This window comes from Pleuronectes platessa, chromosome 21, assembly GCF_947347685.1.
Source record: "Pleuronectes platessa chromosome 21, fPlePla1.1, whole genome shotgun sequence".
Taxonomy (NCBI): Eukaryota; Metazoa; Chordata; class Actinopteri; order Pleuronectiformes; family Pleuronectidae; genus Pleuronectes; species Pleuronectes platessa.
This window is the reverse complement of record NC_070646.1, coordinates 5,090,622-5,103,978: the sequence shown is the minus strand read 5'-3', so window position 1 is coordinate 5,103,978 and position 13,357 is coordinate 5,090,622. Positions and strand designations below refer to the sequence as shown.

The 13,357-nt window shown below is 45.2% G+C and overlaps 1 protein-coding gene across 1 annotated transcript in view; it reads left to right on the top strand.

Moving 5' to 3' along the window:
• The window catches only part of nrg3b (neuregulin 3b), a 171,377-nt gene that overhangs the window by 84,151 nt on the left and 73,869 nt on the right, over positions 1-13,357 (top strand). The window contains exon 2 of the mRNA XM_053414187.1: positions 1,597-1,732. Coding sequence (XP_053270162.1) covers positions 1,597-1,732 — 136 coding nt within the window. The remainder of the gene's footprint in view (positions 1-1,596; positions 1,733-13,357) is intronic.

Genomic DNA, 13,357 nt, shown 5'->3' with positions numbered 1-13,357 from the left:
CCGACGCACACGGGGAATCTGTGGAATTCATGTTACACGATGTGATGCGATGTGTTTTAAAGCCTCGAGAGTGAAGGAGTCAGCTCAGGTTCAGGGCCTACTTTCATATGCATCAAACTCTAGGGGCTGATGAATGAGAAGTGATCCACAAATTAGCATTCGCAAAGCAAGACGTGCAACAGATACAGAGGGTGCATGTATATCCTGTTGAGCACGTCCTCGCACATAGAACCCACGTGCATCTGCACATGTGGTGTGAGCTGCTGCAGTTAAGTGTCTTGAGCGATATCCTCCAAAGTTCCGGTCGGGCCCCAGGAGCACCACATATCTCCGTTTGTGTTCCCTCTGATCTCTCATCATCTCCGGGGCCTAACGTCAAGCGCCCCAGATCTATCGATCAATGGCCATAAACAAAACACAGATGGAAGTCGGTGCTGGGCCACAAAAAAAATAGAAGAAAAGAGGGATTACCAAGTTTTTATTCTCCCGCACGCGATCGGTCGCTAGAGCCTCAGCTGACAAAAGGCCAGTGGCCGTCACATAAAGCAGCTTGGGCGACAAAGATATGACCAACTAACACAAAAGGGATGACAGAGAAAGACCTGGAATGACGGGCGGAAGAATATGTTGTGTGCGAACACGTGTGTCGCCGTGTGTGTTATAAATGGATGAAGGCAGAATCAGATGTGTAATCCCATTGTATTGGCAAGGTATTGAGCGTAATACCAGTCAATCCACTTTTCAATGCTTGATTACATCATGGAGTGAAAGCGCTCCTGAGTGATAATCACTGTATGTGTGTTTGTGGGTGTGTGTCTGTGTGTGTGTGTGTGTGTGTGTGTGTGCACTGGCTGCACATGCTAGCAGGCACAGCGGCTGGGCGTCGCTGTGGCCACATGCCTGACAGCTGTGCATATTTCACAGGGTGGAGAACCCTGCATTGCAGTGCTCGTGCACGGCAGCCGCGCTCGTGATGCGAGAGCAGCTCAGGGTCAGACTGGAAGAAGAGAATTAGAGGCTGCATCACCGGGGCCCGGCTCTCTCGCTGTGCACTGCCTCTGTGTGATGTAATGCTCTGCCTTTAACTCGATTATTTATTTCCGTGTTTGCCGAAGCGACCAGATGGGGAAACTCAGTGAAGGAGTGAGGTTAAACGACCTCACACGACTCAAACAGCTGGATAAGCACAAAGAATGCAGATGTTTTATACTGAATAGAACGACTGTTGATAGCGTTGATGACACTGGATTTGCTTTAAATCATGATTTCTCTTTTGCATCAGGTTTAAAAGTCTTTAGGTATTTTTTCTCCGTCCATAATGAAGGCAGTTGTGCCGATGCCCTTTCTCTCCTGTAGCTCACGAGTTTCAGAAATCAACAAGGAATGAATCTTCTCTTTGAGTCTGTGGAGAGCAGATACATTTTCAGTGTAGAAGAAACTACAACCAGTGGCACATCAAAGAGATAAAAGGAATGAGAAATGCCCATGTGTGAATTTGCTAACAATTTTTAGAAGCAAAGTTGAAAGAATTTGTCTTCCTGTTTAAATGTGTATCTGCTCAACTTTAACTGAACCTGTCTCCCCCTCTGTCTCCAGCAGTGGCCCCCACGCTCCCCAGTCCACGTTCGGAGGTCTTCAAGCCCTGTGTGGAAGATAAGGACCTGGCCTTCTGTCTGAATGAGGGAGAATGCTCCATCATTGAAACCGTGGCCGGGGTTCACAGGCACTGCAGGTGAGCTTGATGGTTGTTGTGTGTGTTTGTGTGTCAGTGTGTGTGTCAGTGTGTGAGGCGTTGGGTTACTTTCTCAGCTCTCTTTGCCCTTCCCCTCTAATCGCTAACCTTGGGGTCATATTCATTCATGCATGCTTTCTGTTTTGTTCTTTGTTTTGAAACGTGGGGGGGGGGAATCGTTGTGCAAGTGTAACTAAAGTGCACCAGTGATCCAGAGATCCAGTGAGTCTCTCCTGGAGATCCAGTGCATCCATAGTGCTCCCTTCATCAAGTGTGTCCCGAAATAACCCCCCTCACATTTTAATGAGTGATGGCACTTTGCATTCCACAAAATGAGGGGATTTGAACTTCCCTTTCCCCCGTCCTCCCGTGGCCACCCGACAGCGCACACTACATAAACCTCTCACGCTCCCACCGGTCAGCTGACTCCAACCACTCTCCTTCCTGCCACATAATTATTTCCCTCTGACAGTCGGCGTCTCTCAGACTTTGGTCTTTTAGAGTTCATCGTCTGTGACAGCTGTAAGTCTTGGCCGTTTGACAGATTTTCTCCCTGGTTAATTTCTTCAGTAATGACGTCGGGAGGAGAAGCACAGAACCTCACTTGTAACAAATTGGTTTTTCCTCTGTGGGCAGCGGGAGCGTTTTGCAGCCGCCTTCAGGAAGTCCTGCAGGTTTAAAGTTAACCAGACGTTTTTTTCGGGCTAGTTAACTCTGAAAGATGCGGTCAGATTCTAAAATATGCACGAGCTTAGCAACACAACAAGGCTGCAAATAACTTTTTCAAATAACTTAACACAAATATAAAAGAGAACTAAGTATTGGTTGAAAATGACCTCTTAAACATGAGGGTTTTCTGAAGAGCTGACAGAATTGCCAACATTTAAAAAAACTTTCATTTCTCAGCGTCTGAAGAAGATAGAAAGATTTTCATTACAAAATCATTTCCTTTCCCCTGAACTTTGTGTTTAAAAACCAATAAAGCCGGCAAACTTGCCCAGACGCTTCTCCTCCTCCTCTCTCCTCCTCCTCCTCCTCCTCCTCCTCCTCCTCCTCTCTCTGCCGCCTGAGCCTCGGTCAGCGCGAACATCGTCTCGGTCTAATTCTTCTTCATTATTCTTAATTGGTGCTTTTATCAATGAAACTCTCTTAGATCGTCAACCATTATCTAAACAACTACTTTAAACTTTAAACTAACAAACAAACAACTTCCCACGATGCATTTCGCCTCTCCTGCAAGTATTTCAGCAAATCACGATGTGTGTTCATCAGTCACATGTCTTGAACAAAATATTGTCTTATATTAGAACCGATATCCTTCCTCTCCATAGCAGTTGCAACCCCTCCGCACGTGTTTTCTGCTCCTTCGCTCTAGGTGCTCTGCAAAAATTCATATTTACTTTGTCTAAATCTAATAATAGTTCAGCAAACCCCCTGAGATCCATAATCTCCCAGATGATTAACCCAGGGAGCCGAGATGCAGCTGAACCACACTCAGGATGAACATCGGGGAACAAATGTGATCTTCGATTTGGTCGGACAAAAGTTTTAATAGTGGAATCAGTCGTACAAAATAGCTTTTTCTCCTCCTCTCCTCCGCTCCTCGACCTTTCATGCAGATAGTTGGATGTGCCCTCTTTGGTATGAGGTGCACTTTAATGACAGGCGTGGAGAAGAAGGCATTCGCAGGATCCTTCTTTGATCATCCTTGAAAAGAAACTGACTCTTTTGTTCTTCCGCAATTTTTCTTTTCTTTGTATTTTTTATTCTTTGTTGCCCCGCCGGGAACCTTCAGTCACTCAAACCCCGACTGGCCAACAGCTTAAATGCAGGTAGCTCCAGTTAATAGACCCCTGACTTCAATGCAATCCAATAATGTGACAAACAAACTAAAATACCTGAGCTCATGTTTGAATACAAACATGAGCTATTTGAATGTCTTTAACGACTGATTTGCATATCTAAGCAGGCCTATGAACATGTGATTGTATGTACATTGCAGATTCATGTGAAATATCAATGGAAACATGCCTAACTTGTAACCTTTAATTAAACCTACATGTACTCAAAGGGTCTAGATTTCCAAGCTAAAAAATTGCATCATGAATGACACATGACCACGAGTCTTTCAGGAAATAAACAGTCTGCAACACCACTCAGGAAATCGTGTATTTAATTAAAGTCCCACTCCAGTAGCTTGTTGCACCCCCACAACTTTGCTCTTCTGTTAAAATTACATATTCATTCGTTTCAAGCTACTGAGCCCCACCCACAAGTTGACAGGATTGGTTGCTTAGGTTTGTGACATCACAAACCCTGGCTGCCTGAATCTGGCATTTGTCTACTGCCATACACAGCCGTGCAACTCACCATGTGTTTTTATCACAAGGGCACATGGGAGACACATTTAAACACTTTCATCTTTAAAGCTGACTGGACTTTGTGTTTGACAAAAAGAGAAATGAGCCACATGTTAGTACTAAAAAAAACGTTTAATCTTCAGTACTTGCACGACACACTGTGTATACTTTTATTTGATAGCGAGACTATGATTTAGTAAAAGATAAGCGAGAGAGAGTCAGTGTGTGTTTCCTGTCAAAATTACAGTGGCCGGCTCAACAATTTGCAATGTGCCGTCTGCTCCACACGAGCATCAAGAAACCCTGAAGACTCATAGCAGCGACCCTCTGGACTTTAATTAGTGACGGCCGAATGACTGCATACCATAGGAGTCAGAACAGACTGGAGGCCCTAACCTAGTTGCCCTATCTGGCGATTTCTCCTCTGCCGAGAAAAAAATGATTACAGGTTTGTGCGCGTGCTTCTATTGAAAGGTTGTTTCGTTTGCCCGAGAGAAGCTGAGGCAGAGAGTCAGAATCAAACATCGTCATTCCCCTCAAATAAGAGTCCTTGGAAAATAAAGGCTTTCTGACCACAACAGAGTCAGAACAGCAAGTCAATGAAGTTGAAATAAGTTGTGCTTGTCAAACCTTTCAAACGGATTCCTTCCATTCCCTGGCATGAGAGAGTCTTTCTTCATTGTTCACTTGTCTTTCATTTTGAATGTGAAATGTTCAACTGTCTTCAACGGCCTTTTGTGAACCTTCGGATCGCAGCTGATTCCCGCTGGGCAGGTAATGTACAGGCGACTTGTGTTTGCTGACAAAAATGGCTTCCCGCAGTTTTATTTTTCAGAGCTTCAACCATATGGACTGTCACAGCCCAAAAAACAATGAGAAGTAAGCTGCAAATAGCTGTGGAGGTGCTGCTGTGCCATTACGGTTATTCATGCCACATTGTACGTGATCTCCTCCTCTCGTCATCCTCCAGTCAGAGAGACTGTGCACGGAGGTAAACCCAGAGATCAGCCGTCCACGTTACTGCATACGAGTAAGAACTGGATAAAAAAGTTTGTTCACACTCCCTGATCCTGGTGCCGGGGAGAGATCTGGTGTCAGATCAGTGGCGTCATGACAGCCCCCCCCTCATCCCCGCCGCTCCCGCCTTCTGAGCAGAGCAAAGTGAAAGTTTTAAAGGAATCTCTGCCTCCATTGACGTCATGTTCTCCTCCGAGCCACGGGGCTAACGGCATATTAGATGGTTGGATGTTTTCCAACATGAGACAAGTCGAGATGACTGCACAATCTTGAATCATTGGATGAGATCACAGTTGTGAACTTGGGAATCAATTCAGTTTGTTATGAAACATTTGCCTAGCTCTCTTCCGTTACTAAGCCCCCCCCCCCCCCCCCCCCCTCACACACACACACACACACACAAACACACACACACACACACCCTCATGCTGGATGCTCATTTTTGCCAATGCTAATAAGGAGCCCACAATAAATATGCAAATGTGAGTTTAAGACCTACTTCCACATCAGCGCTCTGCCCCTCTTATACACTAAGTAGAATTAATGTACAATAACTCAAAGATCCCGTGATGTTCGGGGTTCAACACATCACGGCTCAGTCATATTCATTGTGTAGATAACCAGGGATTACATCACTTTAATTCAGGGTATGTTGTGAACCAAGCCATTCCTTAAGTGATCTGCCAAAACCCCCGAGGGTGGTAGAAAAATCACTTGAAGACACAATATGTAGATTTCTGTAATTGGTGATGAAGACATGACGGCTCCACTAAAGTGAAGCCAAAGCTCCTTGATTGCCCCCTGGTGGCTGGCTGCAGTATCGACCTCCTCCGTGTTCGTGGAGGAGATATAGGCCAAACACATCTGTCAATATCTCTGATGTTATCACGTATTTTCAAGTGCTTCTTTTATCCAGCAAGTTTGGTTTTAAATTGTTATTTGATGCTAGATAAACATGATAAAATGTGATTGACAGGTGAGATTGACTCAGGATTGGTCGAGCGTGTGTATCTGTGGGAGTTCGATACTGCAACTTCATCCCCTGATCACAGTCGCAAACACTCTGGCTCCGAAAGATGCCATCTGTGCAAGATGGGGATATATTTACTTATCGTCCTTACTACAGTCTCTGGTCATCATATCAGTCAATCACATTTTCCTATTCATCTCCCCAGTACCACAGCACTCGCACAGAAAAGTATGTCCCCACGCCAGAGGTAACGAATCGCCACGAGCGTATATAGGGCACCACAGATGAAATGAACACATGTTGCTGTGATCCCATGAGAATCGATGCCCAGTGTAAGAATTCAGTGTCAGGACACAAGGAGGCAAATAGTTAACCAGACAGAGTCCACAGCTAACTCCTCACAGTGTCTCTCCATCCATTATGGTGCTTGCAACGTTCGTTTTGTTCTCCTCAGATGAAGCATTCGAGTTAAAATCTCGAGGCGCGTTATTCAGAAAGAGTTAGAAAATGATTTTTTTCTGCTTTGTGCATTTCAATTATTTTTTCCTTTCATATAACCTGCGCATTTAATCATGCACTTTCTGCTGTGATTTATTGGTGGGTGGTTCAGATATAAAAATGTTAAATATCAACACCTGAATTTCCGCGGTGCATAATCATGACAACAAACACCATGTTTTTGTTCCTCTGGGCTTCCAGCGAAGCGAAGCCACACTCATGGTAAATCAGCTAAATATCCAATGTGTGTATTATCCACGTGTTTTTTTTGTTTGTTATGAGTAGAGCTACTGGGAGGTTAACTGCTAGTGCAAAGAGTAATGCATTGGTTTGCTCCGTGTGTGAGGTCTGTGCATTACAGGAGGGCTTGTGTGTGATTCAGTGAAGCGCAGCTGGCCACAGCCACTTAAAGTTCTCCCAGAGCACGAGACTAAATGGGACTATATGGCCTCTGATAACATCTGATGGAACTAACTGTGTTGATATTGATCATTCTTAACGGACGCCGTACATTCAGCTTGGCTCTTACCCACCACGCGCCCCCAGCCTAAGTTAATGTTCTTTGTGCCTTTTCGCAATACAAACACAAAGCGTTTCCACTCGGGGGTTCTAGTTATAAATGCTGGACCTGCTCAGTGATGCAGGTTTTGACTTTGATGCGAGGTCTCTGCAGAATCCGCCTGACATGTGCTCAGCAAACCAAAAGCATGTATTAAGCCCCGGTTGGAGGCTGTTGTGGAATACATGTGTCTGGAATGAGGGATGCACTGCAGCTCTGGCCGCCACCTGCTGCATTGTGCTGGTGAAACAGACGAGTGGTCATTACGGCATCAAGAAGCTCTGCAGGCTTTAGTGAAAACAGCAAGAGAAGTGGATTCTTAATTGATTCTTCACTGATGGTTTCTACTCTCATGCAGACTTGTCTTTGTGCAGAAGCATCGTCCCCATGCTGCAAAATATCTTCTCTTCTTCACTCAAATGGAGGATTTCTCTTGCATAAATCAGCCGCTCTCCCTTTAATCAAACTCCTCGCCTTCCTTTTACATAATGTTTCATAACTTGTGCCGACCTTGTGCGAACATGGCACGACACAGTGGCTCAGTTGTGTTGCACTGATGATGCAAAGCCGCTGCAAGTTGGTTCTATAGCGGAAAGGGCCTGATGCTGCCGCTTTGTTAGAGAGAAGCGTGAGGAGAAAAATAGCATTTGCATATGGGTACTGTTGTTTTTTCATATTAATCATAATGTGAGCCGGTAATGTTGATGTAAAAATGCTAATTGTGAGTGTAAAGCAAAGTAGAGAGCGGGGTTGATGTCATCACAACCATAGATATAGATATAAAGGCTAGATGTCTCGGCCAACGGAGTCGAACGTCCGCACATGGCGGCCATCTTGCCACAGTCAGCTCGCTCACCCATAACATTGTGTTGTAGTGGTACGTACTTTTTAAATAACCATAACTTGCTAAATTGTCAACCGATTTTTAAACGGTTTGTTTTGTTATAAACGTCAGATATGTAGTTATGACACTGCATACTTATGAATAATTATGTTATTTTCAAAAAATAGAATAATGTTCTATATAGGTACAATATTTCCCTTTACAATATACATCAAGAATTATTTTACTTTATTTTAATTAATAAGTACATGTACCACTACCAACACAATGTTATGTGTGGGCGAGCCACCTGTGGCAAGATGGCCGCCATGTGAGGACGTTCGACTCCGTTGGCCGGCAACGCGGACGAGACATCTAGCCTTTATATATATATCTATGATCACAACAAACTATATTAGGTTCCGCTGGTGAGATATTTAAACGCCTTCGTTCTAAGATGTTGATGTTGCCAGTTCTGAGGCCCGTGCGTGTGATTCATGACATCTTCCACGGTCTAACACCTGAAACCTATTCAAAAGTATAAATACGGATTAAACGAGAGTCTGATAATGGTTGTTTTCTCAAGATCAAATCTATGCGTGCGGTTGCAGCTTCAATTAAATGTGACGTCAGCGTCGCAGCTAATGGAACTGACCCTGCTTTGCTTTGCTGGATAAACACACAAACACACAAAAGTGATGTGAAGCTGCCCGTAATCACTCTGATCATAAAAGAGAGAGTCGGACCCGCCTGACGCTTTTTTATCTTTCTGCCGCGAATGTTTTAGAATGTGTTGCTTTTATTCACATCACTGTCCTTGGAGTGTGAGTCTAAAAGCCTGGTGGAGCTCAAGGTAGTTTGTGTAAGCACTATAACCATGGAAACGTCTTCCCTTATTAGTGCGAGGCCAGAAGCAAAAGAAAAAAAAAAATAACGAGGTGTTGTTGACTCACATCGTGTTCCTGCCACATTCAAACGTTCCACAGTCGCCCCAGTCCGGTGCATCATATTGTGCGTATTGATTCTGATTGATCAGACCTCACAGGCTCGTTGTGTGAACGATTGTGCGCCCGTGAATAATTCATCCGTTTGATTGCTTCAACCAACGTTGACATGAGGTGTTGGCTCCTATTTAAATGAATATTGATTTGTTTTAGGCGTTTTCCTTCAAAACCAGTCTGATGGACGACTAATGTGAGAAAACAGAATTTCTTACATTAATGTAGAATGTGTGTGTGTGTGTGTGTGTGTGTGTGTGTGTGAACGCCTGAGGAGACATGTTCATCTATCCCGATGAGGAAGCGTGTGTTCCCTCATCCCCGATGACAAAAAGAGACGTTTCCTGTGGCAATTCACTGTAGGGTTAAGCTTAGGGATACGCTCAGAGTGCCCTGCGTGTGTGTGTGTGTGTGTTTGTCTGCGTGAGAGTGAGTTGTTGTTGTTTCTTCCTCTCAAGGACCCAGGAGATGTTGACAGCAGTATTAACAGAGTCTGATATGACAAAATGAATCTCATAAATGAAGACCCCAGCCTCTTAGCTTCCCCCTTGCCGGTTTTTCCCTTCCTCTCATCTTCCCCTCTTTCTACGGGGAGCCAGTGCAGCGATTAAATTGTCACTGCAGCGTCAGACCTTGACAGGCTGCACTAATCCACGATGCTGTCGCCCCTCTGCTGATCCATCCTGCTATAGGGCGGACGTTCTCTCGGCTGAGAGCCAATGGGCCGTGTCCCCCCGCTACCCCACCCAGCTGCCATATGAAAGCAACACAATTATAAACATGGGGAGGAAAACTTACCTGTTCACACCTTTACAATCCCATCATCCCGGCTTGGGGTTGGACCTGAGCTGGCACACTCAATTCATTGATTGAATAAAAGAAGAACTTGTCGGCCCCCAAAAGTGAAACTGGCTTTATCATTTCACAAAGTTTCCTAGCTTTCATTCCCTCTCACAATACATTAAACATGTTATGTGTAAGACAAACCTTATCATTCCTCGTGTATACTACATGCATACTAATCCACTAATTATACAAAATTCTCCATTCAGGCCTCCGTCTTGGTTCGTTCAGCTTTATTCTGCAGGCCCGTCACGAACGCGGCAGATGAAAGATTCACATGTCCTCACTCGGCTAACGAAGGATTCCTTGTTTGTGTCGGGCGGAGAGTTAACGAGCCCGGGACGGACTCGCTGGAAAGAAATCCACCGTGCCTGAAGTCAATTAGAGCCTTCAAGAGGTGTTGGTCTGTGGTTTACAGATAATATATCCAGCTAAATTGATTTGTGTTTGATTTCACTGGAAAGCAATGCCACCTGGGTGTAATAACATATAACAAGCTACTGGAATGTCAATTGTGATAATGTCTTTTGTGTCAAGGTGACTTTAAACCACTTTTAAATCCTTGAAATCCTCAGTGTTTTGGCGCTTTAAGGTGATATTTTGTATTCGCAGTACTGCAAATGGCCACAAGGATGAATACTCAGTAAGGCTTAGTGGTCCTTGGAGATGTTTCGAACCAGCACTGGGAATAAGTGGCGAGAGCATTTAAAGTAGATTAAGTAGATTACCTTCACCCGGATAAAACTGCACCTTTCCTTTCTCAGAAATCCCAGTTGCATTGAAGCTACCGCCGCTGGGAAGTTCTGTTGGCCAGTAACATTAGGCAGAGCAAGTAAAAAATGTCAGGATGTCAACAGCTTTTCGAAAGGAAGTAATTGCTTTGCATTCCGTGGATTTATTCCGTTGTGTTCTTTTTTTAAGTCCAGGTATCAGAATCGATATCTGAACATCTCTGGTGGTGGTGCTGCTATATCTAGCTAAATCCACCCATGGTCTCCTAGGAAGCCAGCTCTGAATTGTAAAGCTTCTTTCCCACAGGCACTGCAATTCTGAATTTTTCACCCAGAGGTAACCGCGGTCAACCTCATTGGGAGCACTGGGACGTTTCCCGGTGGTCTGAGGGTCACGTTGGTGAACAGTCCAGCCAGAGCAGCCATGATATAAGAGGCCACTGTGACGTCCCCTGTGCATGACGGCCATACGTCACTGAGCCGCTGAGGATTGCAGGCGTGTGTGTGTGTGTGTGTGTGTGTCCACAGCCAGCGTCTTGGATAATGGCCGTCGATAATGATAATAATCATCCATTGTTGATGAGCATTGGGAGAAGTGAGGTGAGAGAGCAGGCGCACACTCAGGAGAACAACCGCCTCGCGCCGAATGTTTTATTAACTTACAGACGTGATTATAACCTGCACATGGTTTCTGCTGTGGCTCGACTCTATACACATGCAGCTTTCTCCTTTAATAACAGGAATATGCTTTCATATGAATATGTATAATCAAATCTCCGTCAGTGGTCAAGTAGACGAATATACAACAGGGTTAGAATAAAAATATGCAGCAGTGTGATGGTTTGCATGAGGGTGGCCTGGGATCGGTCTAATTCCTGGCCTGAATTATATGTTTCAGTCCGTCCCTGCCAGGAGGAGCTCGGGGATTAAAGGTCTCTGACACTTTGACAGATTTCCCCAGCGTCGGCTAGTTAGCCATGAGGCCACTGACACGACGGGGGAATGTTCTGCAGTGTTTTCATATGTAAAGCCAGCTAAATAAATCTTTGTTAAATGAGCGAGGGGCAATCTGTTGTAAGCGCTTTTGTTTGAGGCTAATTGGGTTTAGTTGAAGTCTCTAATTTAAATGAATTACTTCAACCCAGTGTTTTGGGATTCAAGGTGTCAACTCACCAGCGTGCGGTTGTTTGCTCAGAAGTTTCTGCTCCACTGGTTGTGCTGAGAATATCCTGATGTGGGGAGGTTCTGCAGAGCGAGGAGCGAGCGTGGGTCACAGTGAGTGAACTGGTAATGACACTATTTGCATGCGGGGGTGGACTGGTTGCACGAGAGTGTTCACGGGCTCACTGACCACCTCGCAAGACCCATTAATGAATACAGTCCACTGCAGTGAGTAATCAGCCCCCATCAACCTCCACCCTCTCCTCTCCACCAGAAGATTTTTCGTTTTCTTTCTGCTTTCACGGCTGGGAGCTGTGAACGTGAACCTAATGACCAAAATCCGTTGTACCTGACATTAAGTGGACGGTTCCCTGCCAGCTCCCAAGTATTAAGTCTGTGTGATGTCCAATTGAGCGGATATGTGAATGGGGAAGGTCACTGTCTGGAGAAGTCCCAGCATGTAAGAGGACATGTTGGAGATGTTTAACATTTATCCTGTACGCTCTACAGAGGAGAGTGATTCTAATAGGATGTGGGCACGTCTGGGTGGCTAAAGCAAGAAGGTTCCTGGTTTGAATCCTGGTTTGGCCATGGTCTTTCTGTGTGGAGTTTGTATTGGTTTTCTGCAGCTTCCTCCTACAGTCCAAAAACATGCAGATTGGGATTAGGTTAACTGCTGGTGAACTGTCCAGGGTGTATCCATCTCCCGTTGGAACCCTCCGAGGATAAGCAAATAATGGACGGCTGGAGATCAAGTCTAACAAGGACATGTGTGAAAGGGTAAATGTCCAGTTTCTCTATATTTTCCAGAGTTCATATAAGTGTAAACAGGTTAAATCAAACCCTGAGAAGAGAAACCTCCACCTTCAGAGGCCTGCAGCTACTGGCTCTTTCAATGAACGTCTCAGAAAAGTGGTTGTTTCTTCTGAAAAATAGCCGCAATATCAAAATTCTAGTCATAATAAAAGTCAGGGGAAATCAGTTCGACTTAAAGACACCGAGCTCAGATCCACGCGTCTTTGTCGCTGCCATGTCGCCTGTAAAACCCGAAAAGAGACCTAAGAAGATCACAAAGGAGATGACAAGACAAACATCGACTCAGCACGTCTTCCCGCTCTCTCTCTCTCTCTCTCTCTCTCTCTCTCTCTCTCTCTCTCTCTCCCCCTCATCAAATGCATGCTAAGACTGCCGATAAAGTAATGACCGAGCGTTTGGCTGCCACAAAGAGCCTGCGTCGGGATCTGAAGGCGGCGGCTCGGCCCCTGTGAAGTCGCCCGCAGCATTTCACTTGGCATTTGGTCGGGAGCTCAGCTGGTGAAGGAGAACGGCTGCTCCTCATTACTGATGATTTTCAGCGGTGGACACAGAACGGAGGCCGAGTCTTCATCTCTGAGCACAGTGAGCACTTTGACAGGCGGCTTTGATAACTCTCCTGGATCTTTTTGAGGTTTGTCTCAAGTAGTGAAGCCTTCCTGCGGCTGCGATAGTTACATGTCATTTTTTGCTGTTTTAATATGGGACAACAATGGAGACGCTTGTTTGTGTCCTCTTGTCTCAGGGGTATCAGATGGCTGAGATCTCTCAGAGCCGGAGTTCAGGTGCAGGTAAGACCCTGAAGAGCCCTCAGCTGTGCTCAGGTCTGTCATCTGCACTCCACCAGAGGGA